The following is an 18,040-nucleotide window of genomic DNA, read 5'->3' as shown; positions in this document are numbered from 1 at the left end:
TGAGTAGCATTAAGTACATTCTGGGGTATGGTTTTAAGTCTGGGTGGCTCTGAAATCTGTGAGCTTTTCACAGAAAAACAGACGTTGGAGGAGGGAGAGTCAGAGAGAGTATGTCAGGGGAGAGCCACAGGGCGAGACAGAGAGAGGGAGAGAAGGAGAGAGAGCGAGGAAGACATAAGAAAAAAAGACACATGGAAGGACACAGAGATGAGCGGGAGGGGTAGGAGAGACAGAAGGAAAGCAGAGAAGGCTGAGAAAGCAGGAGGAAGAAAAGGCTCAAGGAGGAGATGGTGAGAACAGAACCCAGGCCGAGGCAGGCTCTGGGCAAGGGAGCCGCCCAGCCTGCGGATGGCGGGAGCTGCCCAATGCTGGCCGCCTGCAGGTCCCCAGCAGTGGTGGCACCCCTCCCTGGCCTGAGGCCTGGGAAAGGCTTTCCACACCCCAGGGGCCTGGGGACAGGTGGGCCCCCACTTAGCCTCGGGTACCGCGGAGGCAGGTGGGGCTCTGGAGACGTGAGGAGCCCTGCCCGGGTGCCCGGGGCCACACGCTTCCTCCCAGGTTCCCACGCTTCAGCCACCCTCCCTTCTTCCTGGCATTTGGGCTATATCCTACCACCACCTCTATAATTACTTACTTAATATTATTAACTCTTTTTTTTTTAAAACCTAAAACAATAGATTTCTATGAAGGAAACTGTGTATCATTATTACGAAAGGAAACAGTACCACTTCCCACAGAGAGGACCTGTGAATTCACAATGGCCTGGAACGCTGGGCTGGCGGGGAAGCGCCACGGCCGCCAGACAGAGGCCAGCTCCTCTCTGTTAAACAGGGGGCCCAGCAGATGCTGGGGCGGGGTGACAGAATCCTGTCCCAACTGGACTTGCTTCTGATGCAAGCAGGAGAGAAAGGGAAAGAGAACGAGTGCTCAGCAAGGCATTCAGTGCTATCTCACTTGGTCACTCAGGCTGGAACACGTGGGGAAATACTGATCCAGGGTGAATCCCAGAGGGGAAACTGAGGCCCAGAGGGGGGCCATGGCTATGTGAAGCCTCCCATGGAGCCCCGGGTGGAGGCAGGCCTAGGACTCAGCGTCCCGAGGTGTCCTGGAACGTCCTGGGGGTGTCTGGGCGAGCGGGCAGGCTCACCGGTGGCCACGTCCAGCCCCTCCTGTGTGACATGGTCGCTCTGGCTGACCCACTCGCCGTTGCACTTGAAGTAGATCTGTGTGGCGGGGAAGGCGCGGCAGCGCAGCTCCACCGGCTTGTTCTTCACGATGTAGGCGTCCTGCGGCTCCTGGAGAAAGTGGGGCAGCGGCTCTGCGGGTGCCGACGGGAAGGAATCGGGGAGCACTTCGCTGCCCGAGTCAGTGCCTGTGGAGGAAGCAGAGCTCCGTGAGGCGGCAGGCTGGGCACCTCTCATCCCCCCGGGGCCCATGGCAGAGACAGGGCAGTGGGGCGGGGGACGCAGCTGGAGGAGACCTGCTGGGGATGTCCTCTGAGCCCTGGGCAAGGCCTGGCACTCCTGGGGCCTCAGTTTCCCCATCCCGCCCTGCTTTTAAGAGGGTGTGCTTTGGAGCCAGTCCCAGCTCTATGCTGTGTGATTACACTTCTTTACAGACGGAGCGAGGCGAGGGAGCCATCAGGGCGAGGACACTCCTCCGGCCCTCCCAGTGTCGCCTGCACTGGCCCTACCCGGCCTCCCTCCAGTTTCCCATGGAGATGCCACAGTACATGAAGGCCTGCAAAGCGGGTTGAGGCTGGAGCTCACAGCAGGCCGCCTCTGCCCCAAAGCTCCAGCTGCCCTTCGCAGCCCCAGCCAGACAGGCTGATTGCAGCGTGGGGGCTGAGCCAGGGCCCGCAGGGGCGTGGGGTAGGGTGAGTGGGAGTGGCTGCACCAGGCCTGGGCTCCCTAACGCCCGGTCCCCAGGGGAACTCCTCCTCCAGGAAGCCCAAGGCAAGCGCAGCATGGAGGGGAGACCACCTTCCCGGCAGCCTCCCCCCAGAGCCTCCCCTCTGGTCTGTGGCTCTGATCCACCCCTTAGCCTTTCCCACCAAAGCAAATCCACACCCTCGGCCCAAGCTCAGAGGCTGGAACACAGTGAGGCTGTGCCTGTGGCCATCTCCTCCCTGAGGGGGGCCAAATGGAAACCCTGGCCCGCCCGCCTCCCTGGACAGAAGAGCACCTCGGGAGGTGACACAAACAGGAAGGGAGAGGGGCCACCAGCACTAGTGCCAGGAGGGAGGGGACCAGGCTGGCCTGGCTATTGGTTTACAATCCACTTAGGGAAATTGACTTTCCAACACCAAACGCCAAACAATCAGGTGGCCGGGGACAAGCAGTGGGAGACTTGTCCTCCTCTGCTAACTGCTCCAGAGGAAACAACCAATTAAGCTGCAGGGGTGCATATGTCCGCCCAGCCCCTGGCCTGCCAGCTGCAGCCCTGTCACTGTCCCCGCGGTCCAGTCCCTCATGTGGGGCTGGGGTCCCGGGAGGTCTGAGCGGTCCCTGGGATCATGCACTTGTCTCCCAGTCCAGGGGGCCAGGGGGACACTCGGTTCTCCAGGAGCAGAATGAACAGACAGGCCTAACATGTCCAGGCTGTGTCGTCTCCTTGTGGACCAAGAGCTCCTGCTAAGACGGGGGCTCAGGAGCTGAGAAAATGCATGGTTGTCACTGGCTCCAGGCTCTGCAACCCAGGCAGGTGTGTGTGTGAGAGAAACCTGGGGAGCAAAGGGGAAGCCAGCAAGAAGGGGTGTGACTCCAGCTCCATCCAGCATGTTCCGTGTGACCCAGGAGAGCCCCTAAATCTGACCTCGTTACTTGGTCTCTGAAGAGGGCAGGGAGGCGAACACTCTTCCTCTCTCTGGGCTGTTCAGAGGATCACGTGAGCTAAGCATGCACTGATGCCTGGGAGGGCCCAGCACACAGGAGGGACAGGCTGTGCATCAAAATAGCACGATGCACTAGGTACTGTTTTCAGTACTTTTTACACAGTTAACTTTCCTAATTCTCACAGCAACCTTGTAAGGTATGTTGTACTAGTTCCCGGTTTATAGATGGGGAAACTGAGGCTCAGAGAGGCTAAGTAACTTGTCCAAGGGCACACAGCCAGCAAGAGGCAGAGCCAAGATTTGAACCCAAGAAACAGACTTCAGCATTTAAGATGTTGCCCAGGACTCTGCATTGCCCATCGCTGGAGTAGCTCCATAACACTGTGGGTTATGGATCCCACCCCCGAGGATCCTAATAGACCTGACACTGGCTGGGGCTCTATAGTTACAGGGGCTGTCTTGTCAAAGAGCCAGCAAGGCTGGGACTGTCCTTCTTGTTTCAAAGCTGAGGAAATTGAAGACCATCCAACCGGGGCAAATGAGTGACCCAAGGCCAGCTGGTTAGCGGGCAGCTAAACTGGGAATAACGCAGGGTTCCTGAGGCCAGAGAACCTGCCAGGCTCCATGCCCAGCTCCCACCAGCAGCCTCCTGCTTCAGCCTCAGGCCCGAGTCGGTAAGACAGGGCTCAGCCCTCAGACGCAAGACACTCCTGGGTCTGAATCAGGCCTTACTGGCCTCAGGCACCTTATCTGCGAAATGGGGGTACTGGGCCTCCCTCCAGGAGTGGCGGCCACGAGAGAAGGTGTGCCAGAGCCCGTGGGTTTGGTGGCAAGCTCACCCCACCTTCTAAGCCCATGGCCCCCAGCCCCCGGTGACGGCTGCCCGGCTCTCTGCGGCGCTGCGGGCTGTATTTATGACTGCGTTTTCTCACCCTAATGCGGCTCATTGATAAAGCAGGCGCAGACGCGACTGGGGAAAGTCAGCATTAGACATCCATTAGTGCAGTGAGCCCCGGCTGGGCCCGCGGCCCCGCCACAGATTACCCTGGCCCTGGCAAGAAGACAGCTGGGCGTCCTCGTCCTCTCCGGCACGACAGCACTGGGCGGCTCTCAATGGAGCTACTGCCCCCTTGCCAATGTCCGCACCCCCCAGGCAACCTGGAGGCACATGCTGCCAGGAGACAAGAAGAACCAAGGGCTGCCCTGAGACTCCTCCCCAGAGGGACCACCGGCAGACCACATGCTGGCGGGTGTGCAGCAGGCTCTCAGCGAATGCAAATTAAATAAAGGTGTTGGGGGCCCTGCCAGGGCCTGTGTAGCAGCTGAGTTGGGCCCATGCCTGAACCAATGGACACTCGCCCTCCTCCTTGGCCCTGGCTTGGGGCCGCGAGGCTGCGGGAGGCTCTGCGGGTGTCCTGCATGAGGCCACCCGAGCCAGGCCCTCTGGGGCCCGCTTGGAGGGAGAACAATAATGGATTCTTGGGGTTCCTGGGGGCCCAGTCTGCCAGGCGCTGCTCGGAGGGCGTATCACACTAACCCATGGATCCCACAACAACCATAGAACCCGAGACAGAGCTTCCCAAACTTTTTTGGTCTTTAGTCCCTTGGTAATTTTTCATGGCACCCCAAGGCCAAAAGAAATTCCTAGCAGTTCTGTTTATTAAGTAGTTACATCCAAACAGCTTAGTATTTATATCCTAATAATTTAGTAGCCATTTGAAAAACTAATACACATAAATTGAAAGAAAGAATGTTTGTATTCTACATCTAAGCAGCCACAGTGACTTACTAATGGGGATGTGTGCACCTGTTGGGCACTGAATGACCTTCCACATCTAGAACCAGAGTGGGCACTGCCACCCTCATTGTTTGTTTCTGGGTACTCCCAAATGCCAGAGTCCCAGCTTTGCAAACATATGATGCCATCGAAAGGAAAGAAGTGTGATGTAATGTAAGCTATCTTGACCTAGGAGTTGTAGCAGTGTCTGCTAGCTGTCCAGTATTGCTGTGTTTCCTTGAAGATTCAAAATATCCCACAGCATCCCTGTGAATTTGCTGCAGCACCCTGGGGTGCCTTGGCACGCGGTTTGGGAACCACAGTCTTCTTGAGTTAGGTACTACTATTATCTCCATAATACAGACAAGGGAACTGAGACCAAGAGAGTTTAAGTAACTAGCACAGGGGTAGAAAGCTAGTAAGCAGCAGAGCCGGAGAACAAACACAGGCGGTCGGACACCTGAATCTGAGTTCTGAATTGGCATTGATGTCCACTATTTGATGGTGCTTCGAAGGTTTCACCTGCTTTACTCCCCACAACCCTCAAGGTGGGGATTATCTTCCCATTTCACAGATGAAGACATGTGGCATCAAGGGACTGGCCTGAGGTCACCTGGTCAGTGGAAGGAGGCCAGGCTTGGAGCCATACCTCTTGGTCACCTGCCTCCCTGGCTTCTTTACAGCTCTCCTGGCTGCCTCATCTTTACAGTGGAGAATAAACACCTAAGAAGAGGTCCCCGAGGAGCAGACCTCGCCTTTGCCCGGCCAGCGGCCTCTGGACTTCCTGCTGGCGGGGAAATGTCCCACATCAAGTGTGTTTTTCTAATAGCAGAACCCATTTGGACCCATAGTTGCAAAAATGCAACCTGCCTTGAAAGCTGCATACACGAATGGCCCAGCTATCCCCAGATGAAGGGATGAAAGATGACACATCCCCACAAAGACATAACCACAGACAGTCAAAACACAGGAAAAGAACCCCCACTGAAGTCAGGAGCCCTGGGTTTGCACCCCAGCTGGGGCCCAGCAGCGCTGTGTGGCCTCCCCTCAGGCCTCAGGGCCTATGTGTAAAACCAGGAAGGCAGTCGAGTGGGTCTCAAGCCTTCCTCCGCTGTAACACTGTGAGATTTGAAGACGCCTTATGGGGAACCTGGTAACACAGGGCTGTCCCGCTGAGCGAATTTTTTTTTCATGAAACGAATTTGCTTAAAGTGGGGTCACCTTTCTCATCATTGCTATTCCTGGCTGAAAGACCCTGCATACCCTGAGGTCCCAAGCACTGTGTGGGGAGCTGGGGAGGGAGGAGGAGGAACCATTTGCTGCTGGGCTTTGCCAACCATGCCCCAGCCCACCTACCCCAGGCCTCAGATCAAAATGACCACCAGCACCTTTGGGTTGACCTCTTTGGGGGAGCCATTCAAACCCTTGCTTTTAATTTCCCTATACCAGCCTGTATGAGGTCTCGTGTGAGCTCTCATTTGGATGCACAGATTCACAGGGATAGAGGTTTCTTCAAGAGCCATCTTGTGCAACAGCCCCCATCAGCTCCTTATTCCACCTTGACTCACATACCTCCAGGGACAGGGAACTCACCACTGCATTTCTCGCCCAGGTTTTCCTTTGGACAGACATAACAGAAATGTCTTCCTCACTTTCAGCTGAAATCTGTTGTCTGAGGTTCCAGCCATCGCTCTAATTTTGACCTCTGAGGTTACACAAAACAGCACACTTCCTCTTCCCCTGACAGCTTCCCAGCCTATGAAGCTTGCAGCCGGCCTTCCCTGGCCTTCTCGTCTTTCCTTCAAATATCCACGAGACAGCTTTGAATCCCCTCCCCATCAACCTGGCTTCCTCATGGACAAGTCATTTTGTTCACAACCTACTAAAAATGTGGGGAGGAGTGGCGACCAGGGTGGGTCTGGTGGGCACCTCCCTGTCCCTGGCAGCTCGAAGCCTCCTTAGCAGTTTTGGCAGCTGCTCCTGGAGGGCAAGGAGCACACCACACCCTTCGTGGTGTCCCCACGGTGTCTAGGGCAGGGTGCCTGTCCCCGGTGAGGTGAGGGGAGCTTGCAGGATGGAGTGAGGAATCTGAGCCCAGTCTCCACTGGACAGCAGGCCCTGCACCCACCGTGGGCTCCCTCCCAGGGCCTGGGCCATCAGTGCCCCAGGTGGGGACACAGGATCCCGGCCAGCAGGTGGGAGGCCTGGATGGGGACGAAGTTGAGGCTACAGGCTTGTTTAGGAGATGCCAGAATCTAAGCCACTAGAATAAGCGGGAGCCATAGGCTTTGGAGGCGAAGGAAGTGGCTTCAGGACAAAGGTAAAAAGACCGTATTTCCCAGAGCTCACCCTGAGAGCAGAGAGAGGCTGAAAGGCAGCGTGCTGATGTTCCTGAAGGGGAGACTGTCACTGGCTGCTAGGGGAAGCCAGGGGGTTCTGCCTCCCTTATGATGGCCCTGAGCCCGGGGCCCAGGCTGGATGGACATGCGGTGGAACAGGCTGGCCTAACAGCCAGCAGACCCGGTTCAAATTCTCACTCTGCCACTGAGACCTGGGGAAGATTGTTTTACCTCTTGGGGCCTCAGTTTCCCCATCTACAAAAAAGGAGATAACAGGTGCTGCCCTGTCAATTTTGAGGCAGTGTTTGAAGGTCAGCTGAGAAAACAGACGTAAATGTGCTCTCTAACTGGGTGGCGCCTGGGCACCAGGGAGGGGTACCAGGCAGGAAATGTTCTCTGACCGAGCTGTGTGTGGGAGCCCTGAAACTCCACCCTGGCAGATGCCTCAGCCTCTCAACACCTGAGGCCCAGCAGGCCAGAAGCACACAAAGTCAACACTCAGAGGGGCCTGGAGTCCTGCATTCCACCAGCTCAGAGAGTAGAAGTGACTAATGCCACATCACACAGCAAATTAACAGCCAAGCTGGACCAGTGCCCAGTTTCTGATTCGGGGCTGAGGAGGGGCGAGAGCACAGCCATGGTAGGGCTGTCTACCATCCATCTCAGCAGGGTCCAGTGCTGGTCAGCCCTGTTGCCCAGGGCAGAGACCTCAGGGCAAGGCTGCAGTGGTTTGGTAGGGAGGGCCTTGATACTCCTGTCCACTGTTTTTGCCCCCAGGTGGGAGACAAGTCCAGGCCTGGGAGCCCCAGGCTCAGCACCAGGGGCCAGGCATCTGTAGCTGAGACCCGTGTCTCCAGGGCTGGCTGGTGTGAGGAGGTGTCCACATGGAGGGGCAGGAGTGGGAGGGGAGAAGGGGGGCAGGCAGGAGGTGAGGGAGAGAGAACCTCCCCACGCTGGGCACATTTATCATCAGCAATCACAGTCTTTCTCTGGTCCCTGGACACCGGCTAATTCTCGCCAGACTTGACCTCCCACTGCATGGAAAATCTCCTCCATTCACTACGAGGCTGATGTGCTCAGTGGGGAGTGGGGAGAGACGGGGGAGAGGAGCCCATGCATTATTATGTTTTAAAAACACACAAACCCCACATGGAAGGACCCCTCCCTGGACACAAAGCCTTCCTTCCATCTGGCCCTGGCTCCTGGCGGCTGGGGGGTTCAGGCTGGGGGCCCCCTCAGAGGCGGTTACAATGGCCGTTACTGATGACAAATGGGGACTGGCGGGCTTGGGGGACGCCGAGTTATTCCTAACAAAGGCGGCTCCTTGCACAGCCCTTTTCCCATACCCTCAGCAGACCCACCTGTGCTCATGACGTCACTTCCTGTGCTGGCCATAGGAAGTGGCCTCACCAAGATGGCCAGCTGAGGCAGAAGCTTCCATCCTGAAGAGGGTGTCTGGCTGATCCTGAGAAATCTCTCCCCTGGAGGGACTCGGGGCAAGTGAAGGAGCTGATGGGAGGCTGCGGACGAGGCCCCAGGGAAGGCACAGAGCCCCAGAATGGAGCCCGGGCCCATTTTATAGAGGCACACACTACTGACAAAGTAGGGAGGGACACGACGGTTACTGGGTCACCGGTCTACCCTCAGACTCTCAGTGGTACCTGGGAAGGCTGTATGCCACACCCCTGGGCCCAAACTCTCTCTCTCTAGATGCTTCCTGCGGCCACGGGGCCCCCTCGGCCTGGGCCTAGGTCCTTCCAGGGCTACTTTTTGGTTCCTCTTCAAGCGCCAGGCCCCAGGGTGTCACTGGGCCCTGGGGAGGGGCATTCTGCTTCCCCTTCCCCTCCCAGACAAGGAGCTCAAAGCCCTCTGGTCCACCACACTCCACATAACACCATTTATGCAGCACACAAGGTGACAGCAAACATCACCGCCAACACAACAGTCCTGCGAGCTCGGCATTCCGTTTCACAGATGAGGAAACGAGGCTGAGAAGTGAACGGATGTGCTCAGGCTCACAGCTACCAAGAAACCCGGTGTTCTTCGCGCTCCACCACAGGGCCTCCACTGGCCACAGTGCCCCTGAGGGATCCGCAGGGGCAGCTACTTTTCTGCCCCTTTTGCAGTTGAGCAAATGGAGTCTCTCCAGAGCTCACCAGCTTGCTGGCTGGAGCAGCTCTCAGCCTCAGCACTGGCCTCCCTTCCTCTGGGGGCCTGACTTGTTCAGGGGGCCCCAGCCACACAGAGATCCATGCGAGCCTGGGAGGGGCTCGCCGCTAGCCTGGTGCAGCCCCCAAGACATCACTCTCAGACACACGCTCACACCAAGACCCACCCAAGGTCACAATGCACAAGAGTCTCCCCTGGACACTGGGAGAGCCCCACCCAGGCTGGGACGGGGCTTCCTTAGGGCTGCTTATGTCGACTCGCTAAGGCAATGGCCATGACGCAGGCCTGTGCAGGAACTGCTCTTCCATTTGCTCATCTCTTCCCGATCCAGAGCTGGATGGGGTGGGTTCAAGTCGCAATTTCAGACCCTACCAAACACCCAGTTGCTCAGGTCCTACCTGGGGAGGCCTCCCTTTCCCTCCCCCACATCCAGCCCACGATCCTGACGGACCTGGATGCTGCCAGGTGAACCATCAAGATGCGCCTCAAGCTGCATGGCCACCCGCCACCACCTCCTGCAGTCTCCAAGCCCGTCGTCCCACCCAGGTCCCTCCTCCTGTGCTCCCTACTGCCCCCTTGCCCCCTTAGAGATACTCTTCTCATAGCAGCTGGAGTGAGCGGACAAACTGTAAATAAATCAGTCCCCACTTACAGCCTCCACGGCTTCCACCTGCACCTGGAATGAAGTCCCACCCTCACCGCACCCTCATCCTGCAAGCTCACTCATCATTCACTGCGCTCCAAGCCCCTCAGGCGTGTTTCCTGCCCCTCCAACACGCCTTGCTTGTTCCTACCTCAGGGCCTTTTCTGTTCTCTCCTCTGGAATGCACCCCCCACCCCATACTCTTGTGGCTGGCTCTTTGTCACTGAGATCTCAGCTCAAGTGCCACCTGTCACCTTCCCAGGGAGGCCTTCCCTGGCCACCCAATGTAGAGCCATCATCCTTTACCCTCCCTCATTCTACCTCCACATTGTCCTGTTTGCGTCTTTTCTTGACAGTGCTCATCCCTCTGTGGGACTGCCTTCTCTGTGTATTTGTTTGATTGTTGGCTGTGTCTGGACAGGTCTGCTCTGTGGAAGGCAAGCTCCTCGAGGGCCTGGAAATCCTGTTTGCTGGTTTAGCTGGGCCTACTGGGGATGCAGGACTTTCTCCAGCTGTGCCGCCCAGCCTCTCAGGTGGCAGGTGGTGTGGGAGGGAGCAGCCAGAGGAGCTCTGCACAGGTTGGCCTGACCTGGGGCCACAGGAGCCCCTTTGAAAACCCCATCCTGTAGGATGCCACACAATGATGGAACCTCAGAGCCCATCTCATCACTGTTCTCTAGGATAGAGACTAGAGAGGGTGTTGTCTGGCCTCAGATCACACAGCACCTGAGCAGCAGAGCCAGTAAGAGAAACTGGGCTCCAGACTCCCAGAGGAGGAGGAAGGAATTTATTTTAAAAATTCTCCTTTTCCTTCTATTGAAAATACTTTTCTTCTTGGCCTTTTCTGATACAATTTAAGAAAAAATAAGGATGAAAGTAAAAGTCACCCATTCCCACCCCCAACTTATCAGAATTAACATGGACACTGGTCCTCTCTGACTTTTTGAGGTGCACACACATCTTGTTACTTAACGGGGTCTCACATACACAGTTGTGTATCCTATGTTTTCCTTTCAAGGCTGTTAACTGAAAACTTTTAAACTACAAGCAAAATGCCCCAGGCGTCTCTCTGAGCAGTCACACACGTCAGAGGGGCGCAGGCCAGCTGGGCTGACTGTCCCTGCACTGTGTTGCGGGTCGCTGGAGTAGTGCACGATGCAAAGCTGGTGTGGGGAGCGGCTGGACAATGACATCAGGCTGGCTTTGCACATTTGGCTGCTGGGTGGAAAGATGTCCAGTGTCCTGTGTCTGTCCCAGAAAAGTCAAAACGCCCATGGGTACAGCTTCTGGCCCAGGGCCTGCCTGACAGGGTAGTGGTTACGTCCCTGCTGCCCTTCCAGGCCAGGCATTGCCATGCCGCCCTGGGAAGTCAGGGTCCGGCCTGTTCTTAGAGCGCACAGAGGCACGAATTTCCCCTGCCTGCCCAGCGTCAGGCTCAGGGCTGAACAACCCCTCCTTGCAGAGGGGAGACAACTGCCAACGCATTGCAAAGTGGAAAAACGCTGCGATCCTTGCCCACTGCCGTCAGCACCGTCCCCATGCCTGGCCGGACCCCACCCCAGTGCTGGCCGTGGGCCACCTGGCAGGCACTAGAAGGCAGCTCAGACCCTGGGCTCTGGCACCTTAGACCTGAGTCCAAGCCCGTCACTTCCAGAGGAGCCATGACTTGTCCAGGGCAAGCAGCCAGTCAGTGGCTGCGGCACCCCTGGGATCCTGGCATCACGTTGGATAAAGAGAATCGCAACAGGGAGAGGGAGAAAGGGGGACCGGATTCTGGCCTTCACTCATTTGTGAAATGGGGACAAACGGGGAGAGATGAACAGGGAGGTGGAGATGGCGTCACGGGGACAGGGACAGAGAAAGCTGAGAGTGCCCAGTGGGGGCGGGGTAGTGGTGAGCGGAGCTGGGGGTGCTTCTCCTTGTACTTTTCTGAACCTGGAATCCACTTGGGTTCCTGCTCATGCCCTGGGGGCAAGGGACAAAAGTGGCCAGCTGTCTCTGGCCTTCATCCTCAATCCTGCTCTGCCTCTTCCACAGGCCAGGACTAGACTAAGGTTCCATGGGCCCCAGGGAAAGCAGACCTGCTAGACGCAGGCTCCCAGAATACCCTGGGGCCCAGAGGTGGGGAGTAACTGGTCTCAGGTCACACAGCAGGTCAGAAGCAAAGCTGGGCCTGGAATGTGGGCATCCTGGCAGTCAGCTCAATGCTCTTGCTCTTGCCCCTCTCTGGTTCAACACTGGTGAAGACCCTGGCCCTGAGCTTGGGTGAGCAGCTGAGCTGTCAGTGGTGGAGATGTGGGGAGACAGGTGGCACTGGCCAAGGGGAAGGCCTAGATGGCTGCTTAGGTGTACCTGGAGGGAGATGGGGGGTGGGTAGGGACTCACTGCCATTTTTTCATTCATTCATCCAACATTTCCAGAGTACTCACTGTCGATCCTGCCTACGGTACGGCCTGGAGAGCAACGACCAAGCTTCAGGCCCACCCAGGGATGCTCACAGCAAACGTTCAAGGTTAAGGATCCAGACATCTTGATCCTCAGACTCCTGCTCAGTCTGCCTCCAGCCCAGGCCCACAGTCATGGGCTGGGCCCTCTGCCTGCTGACCCACCATCAGTGCAGAAATAAATCTACAGCTTTGTCTGTAGCTCCCTCCTTCTCAGTCAAGGAACCAGCCCCCTCCTCCAGGAAGCAGGCCTCGACTACTTCCACCTTGACCACTGTAGGGATTTCTCATTCCCCAGGTTCCTATAATCCCTCATATTCCTGGCACTGAAACACATTGGTTGCTGTCAGTGGCTCATGAGGCGACCTTGGGTAAGCCACGTCTCTCTGGGCCCCAATTTTCTGTTCTGGGAAACGGAGCCACTTTTACTTGCTTCACACCCAGGGTTGTCGGGAACATCAAGGTTCAGAAGTGTAAAACTATTTTGCCAGCTGGTAAACCCTATGCACTTGCTAATTTTTATTATTGCTTTTCAAAGCAAGAAACGATGGGCGTGCCTTCATGGGGCTGCCAGGGGGGCTGGCTGACATCTTGACCAACAGCTCCAGGGTTTTTCTCCAGCTTCAAGGTGCCGGCCAGGCGCCCCACTCGCCACCCCCATGCTGCCCCGGCCCACTCTGTAATGACTCGGAGCTGCAAAAGGCTGATGCAAGCTGGAAGGAGGTAATGAAACAGACTCGAGTGGGGCGGACGGAGCACCCCCCCCAGCCCCGCGGGACGCCCAGCCCTGCCCCTGCCGGCTTGTTTGCACCTGCTGATGTAATCGCTGGGCCTCCTTGGCTCACGGCTCGGCCTCCAAGCTGGAGGCAGAGGAAGGGTGAGAGGGCAGAAGGGCAGCTCTTCTCCAGGGAGGGCCCTGGGCCCCAGCGAGGGCAGAGGGCAGGACAGAGCCTGTAAAGGGAAGGAAGAAGGGCAGTGCTCTGGAGTAAGCAGGACCTGGGTCAACACCAGCTCTGCCACCGTGTCACTTCAGGGGAGTTGTCCCGGTCTCTGAGCTGGTACGTAACAGTAGTTCAACTTGTCACTCTCTTCCATGGATTTCTCGAGCAGGATAAGGAAGTCTCAGAGGGGAAAAAGAGAAAGGATGGAAGGGTGGATCCATGGAAGGAAAACACCAGAAGAGTCCCGGGCCAGCCACCAGCTCAATGGGTGACTCCAGACCAGCTGCCCCACCTGCTGGGGCCTCGACTTGTTTATCTGTAAAACGGGTACAACATCACTGTGCCCATCTCACAGAGACAATTGGGGCCAGAGGAGCGAAAGTGCGACATGCCCCTAAGGCACGTGGACGGCTCGGGGGACCTGGGTACAGTTGGGGGCGTTCTCACCAGGAGGCTGGGGCCTCCCAGAGGTGGGAAGGGGAGGTATGGCCTATCAGCTGTGCTCTCTGCCTGGCCTGGCCCCAGGACCCTCGCCTTGGGGAGGAAGGCACGGAAGAGGAGTGCATGGCTCCCCAGAGGCCTCCAAGGAGCCGTCAAAAACACTCAGGTGGCCAGGACAAGAGCCAGGACACACTCCTGGAAAATACAAGGCCACCTGCACGCAGCCGAGGGCCACCCGACCCCACGAGCCCAGGGTCTGGGGATGGCCCTGTCTCCAGACTATAACTCTCAGAGCTGGTTTTCCTGGAGACGCCTTCGTTCTTCCTCTGAGAAAGGGGAAGAGAAAAGAGCCTCATGTAGCTCCTGTGTCTGGTTGACACAGAAGGCTCCTGAAAGACAGGGAACCGGCCAGGTGGGGAGGAGACATCCGTCTCAGCCATCTCCGACCCCTCAGCCCCGGGGGGAGCAGGGTCTTTCTAACTGGGCCCTCAGTTCTACTTTGGACAGGGAGCTGCACTCCAGCCGCGGTTCAGGGGCTTCCAGCTGGGGTTCAGGGGCTTCCTGGGCCACAAATACCCACCTTTCCCTTCAGTATGGCTAGGAGACCTAGCAGGTCCTACAGGCCACCAGCAGCAGCTACTGTTACACCTAACGGGCTCCTGGCCCCGGGCAGGCGCGGGAGCACATCATCTCATTGAGTCCTCCCAACGCCCTTTGCTGCAGGTCCTCTAACTGTGACCCCCAGTTTGCAGGTAAGGAAACTGAGGCTCAGAGAGGTTAACTCGCCCAAGCTCACAGAACAGGGTTGCCAGCACTTGAATCTGGATCTTCCTGACTCTAAGCCCATACTTGTTAACCTCTACACCAGTGGTTCCCAAACTGTAGCGTCACCTGCAGGCTCGGAAAAACCCAGTGCGCTGCAGCGTATCTGCACCCCAGGCTCCCACACTGCAGGTGTGGGGCGCGGCTCTAGAACGTGCGTTTCTAACAAGTTCCCGGGGCTGCTGCCCATCCACTGCTCTACGCCCTCTTGCCTCCCAGGAGAAAAATAAAACACTTAGCACACATAATGGTGCTGGAACTCAGGTCAGCTCCCGCTCCCTGAGCACTTCTACGATGTTGCTGGAGACCTTTCAAAAGGAACTCAAGGAATTACAGGGCGGTGTGGTGCCGGCTACCTCGGCTGGAATCAGGCCCCAGCGTGTGGCAGTAACGATAGCCATCGCCTGCACCCGTGTCCACGCAAATTACTTAGCCTTTCTGGGCCTCAGTTTCCTTATCTGCAAAGTGGAAGTACTGTATGATATTTCTAGGAAGGATTAAGCACATTATACACACAGATTGCTTAAAGCAGCGCCTGGCACATCAAAAGGGCTTCCTGAGTATAAGCTGCATTTTTGTTTTTATTACCATTGTTACCACTGACATCATCCATATTATCTTTCCAACAACCCTGGGAGGTTGGGATCAATATCCAGCTCCACAGTTTACCTAAGTCACTCAGGTGGATGGGCAACTTGCCCAAGTCACACGGAGACTAGGCAGCAGAGGAAAGATTCTAAGCCCGGTGTGGGACCCCAGTGTAGGAACTGTCCCCCACAACAGAGAAAGATGCCCATTCTGGCCGCTTCCTCTGGAAAGGATGGAGAGTTATTTTCTTACTAGTAGTTTCCTGTGCTTCCTTCTAGACCCCCAAGCTTAGCTCAGCGTACGAGTGTCACGGCTGAAGGGAGACTGTCTTCAATAGGGAACCAGAGGCTGTGACAGCCATCCACACTCAGTGACCTTGGGCAGCCAGACCCCTTCCCTCCTGTGTCCATCTGTCCTCTGGCCTGCTCCTCCTTACTGGTGACTGTTGAGGTGTGACAGCTGGCTTGGCATTGGCTGGTCCAGCCCCTGCAAGAGAGGACCGTCACTTGCTTCTCCTGAGAACCCCTGCTCCACGTCCCCTGGGATCCCAAGTTCAAAACAATGGAGGCGTCAGGTTGCCCTTGATGTAAAGGTTTAGGAGGTAGCTAATTTTAGCTGAGAAACACTCGGCATTTTCCCAGCCGCCGTCACTGCCGCACTCCCTGCTGGACAAACGGCCTTGGTCTTCCTCCCCGATTGTTCTCAGCAGGGGGGCTAGGGGCTGACTCCAGCTCAGGACAATTCCCTTTGTGTCTGCTTCCGGGTGGCTCTTAATAACTCAGCAAAGGCGACGGGACAGCCTGGAGCTCACAGCACGAGCTCTCAGGCCCTCACCCCCACCCCGGCTGCAGGGCCCCTCGCTTCGCACAGTAAGGGTGTCCCAAAATGTGGCATTTAAATAGGAATTGCTGGTCATGGTCTCCTCAAATCCTCAGGTGTGGGGTTGAGAGGGAGGGTTGGTGGCCTGAAGGGGCCTCCCTGTGGACAGATGGGGAAGCCAGGGCCCAGAGAGGGCGTGACTGGCCTAAGGTCACACAGCACTCTGGCAGAGCTAGGCCTGGACTGCAAGTCTACAGATTCACAGTCTAGTGCTCTTTGCACCACGTGGAGGAGAAATCCTTCTGCTTTCTATGCTCCCACCCAGCGTGGGGACATCTCAGAGCGTAAGATCCTAGGTTGCAAGCCCCCCATGCTTCTGGCCTGCAGGGGACACGGGGAACACTGCCCTACTGCCCCACCTCCCCTCACCTGGCTGAATCCCTCTGTCTTTGGGTCTCGCCTTAAAGGTCACCTCCTCAGAGAGCCTGGCCCTGACTGTGCCCCTTCTAACTAGGCTGGGGCCCCAGCTCTTCCTCTGGTATTTCTTTTCCTTATTGCCCTCATCACCTTTTTAAATTATATACTCATTTGTGTATTTCCTTGTTTAATGCCTGTGTCCCCACCAGATCCTGAGGTCCCAGGGGGCAGATGCAGTGACGGTCACAACATTTACCCTCTATGTAGGCTCCAGGGCAGGGTCCTGGAGCTCCTGCTGTGCCAAGTGAGGCTGGGGCAGGGGATCCCAGAGGAGTGACTGGGGGCACTCAAGGCTCAGGACAGTGGCTATGTGCCATCCAGTGTGGACGTGCTCAGATATTTCTAGCAGCAGGATGGCCTTACTGGCACTCTCTGCCTGAACACCACCCCTGGCTGGATGGCATGTGTGTCCACGGCTGACCCTCAGTGCCAGCCTGGCACACAGTAGATGCTTAATAAATGCTTCTCGCATGAATGGATGAACCTCCTGGGCTCCTCTGGGTCCTCTTCTCCCTGAGGAAGAGGCCTCAATTCGACCTATGCCCTACCCTTCCCATGGATGGCTCTAGAAGCAAGAGAAACGAGGAAGGAGCCTTGGGGAAGGGCACCCATGCCCAAGGGGGCCCCAGCCTGGAAGGCTGTTTGCTGGCCTGGCAGCCCCCAACTCTGCCTGGCCCCCCACCGCTCCAGCCGGGACCCAGCACGCTATAATTCAAGTCCTCCTTTCAGGCTCCGGTAATGAGGGGTGTTGGGTGCCAGCCGTAATTACAGCCTGGCGAAAACGAACAGGAGCCGCCTCCAAGCCAAATTACAAGGTCTGCAGCCGGACTCCCTCCTGTCCCGCTCCCTTTTTATGGGGCTGGTTAGAGGGAGGGGCTGGGGAGTTTATGGAGAAGCCGGCTCAGACTAGGGCTGCGGTCTTGGGAGAGTGGAGAGCAGACAGTCTGGGCCTGTGCTGCTTTGAAATGGTCCTCGCACCTCCCCCTGCCCCACCCTCGTCAAAATTCCCACCCAAAGCCCAGGTCAGGAATGGGCAAAGAAACCAAACCAGGCTGCTCTTCCCTCCTTCCCATCAGAGCCCCCACCTAAGGCTGTGCACCCTGTGTCATGCATTTCAGGGGCATGGGCACCACCACCTCTGTGTCACTACCGAGGTTCAGTGCTTAATTGCCCCAAATCACACAGCCAGTAAGAGACACACCCAGGGCTCGAGCCAGGCCCAGATAGGGAGAAGTTTCTGGAGCTGGGGACACTCCTTACGTCCCTCACTGCATTGGGTGCAGGGTGGAGCAGAAGGAAGGGCTCAGTGAATCCTGAGGATGATGTGTTTTGTGAGACAAGGCCTGAGAAGTCCAGCTGAGTCCCTCTCTCCCTTTCAGAGACAGAGAATATAAGAGTTTGATGTTCACTGGCATCTCAGCATCCAGAGGCAGAGCCAGAACGTGGGACGCCTTGGTGGCCTCAGAATCTCAGGATGTTGGAATGCACAAGGACTACAGAGAAAATCTAGTCCAGGGGCAAATACACAGCAACCCGGCCCATCCCAAGGCCGTAGCAGACATCACTAGTCAATCATCAATCGTGGCACGCCTAGATAGGCCTCAGACTCCTTCTCAGCACAGGACTACACTCAGTCATACTGAAGAAGATTCCACTGCCCCATTAGTCCCCCTGCACCCTCACTTAACCCAAGGGGAAACAGAGCCCGGAGAGCTGGGGTGACTTGTCTGAGGAACAGAATGGCTCT

At 56.8% G+C, this 18,040-nt stretch overlaps 1 protein-coding gene across 2 annotated transcripts in view; it reads right to left on the bottom strand.

The window, feature by feature from the left end:
- The window catches only part of UNC5B (unc-5 netrin receptor B), an 84,466-nt gene that overhangs the window by 20,177 nt on the left and 46,249 nt on the right, over window positions 1-18,040 (bottom strand). For both annotated transcript variants that reach the window (XM_070612338.1, XM_070612336.1), the window contains exon 2: window positions 1,148-1,372. In XM_070612338.1, the coding sequence (XP_070468439.1) occupies window positions 1,148-1,372 (225 nt within the window). The remainder of the gene's footprint in view (window positions 1-1,147; window positions 1,373-18,040) is intronic.

Source organism: Equus przewalskii, chromosome 1, assembly GCF_037783145.1.
Source record: "Equus przewalskii isolate Varuska chromosome 1, EquPr2, whole genome shotgun sequence".
In the NCBI taxonomy this organism is placed as follows: Eukaryota; Metazoa; Chordata; class Mammalia; order Perissodactyla; family Equidae; genus Equus; species Equus przewalskii.
Note: the sequence above shows the minus strand (reverse complement) of the source record. Positions and strands in the feature narration are given on the sequence as shown.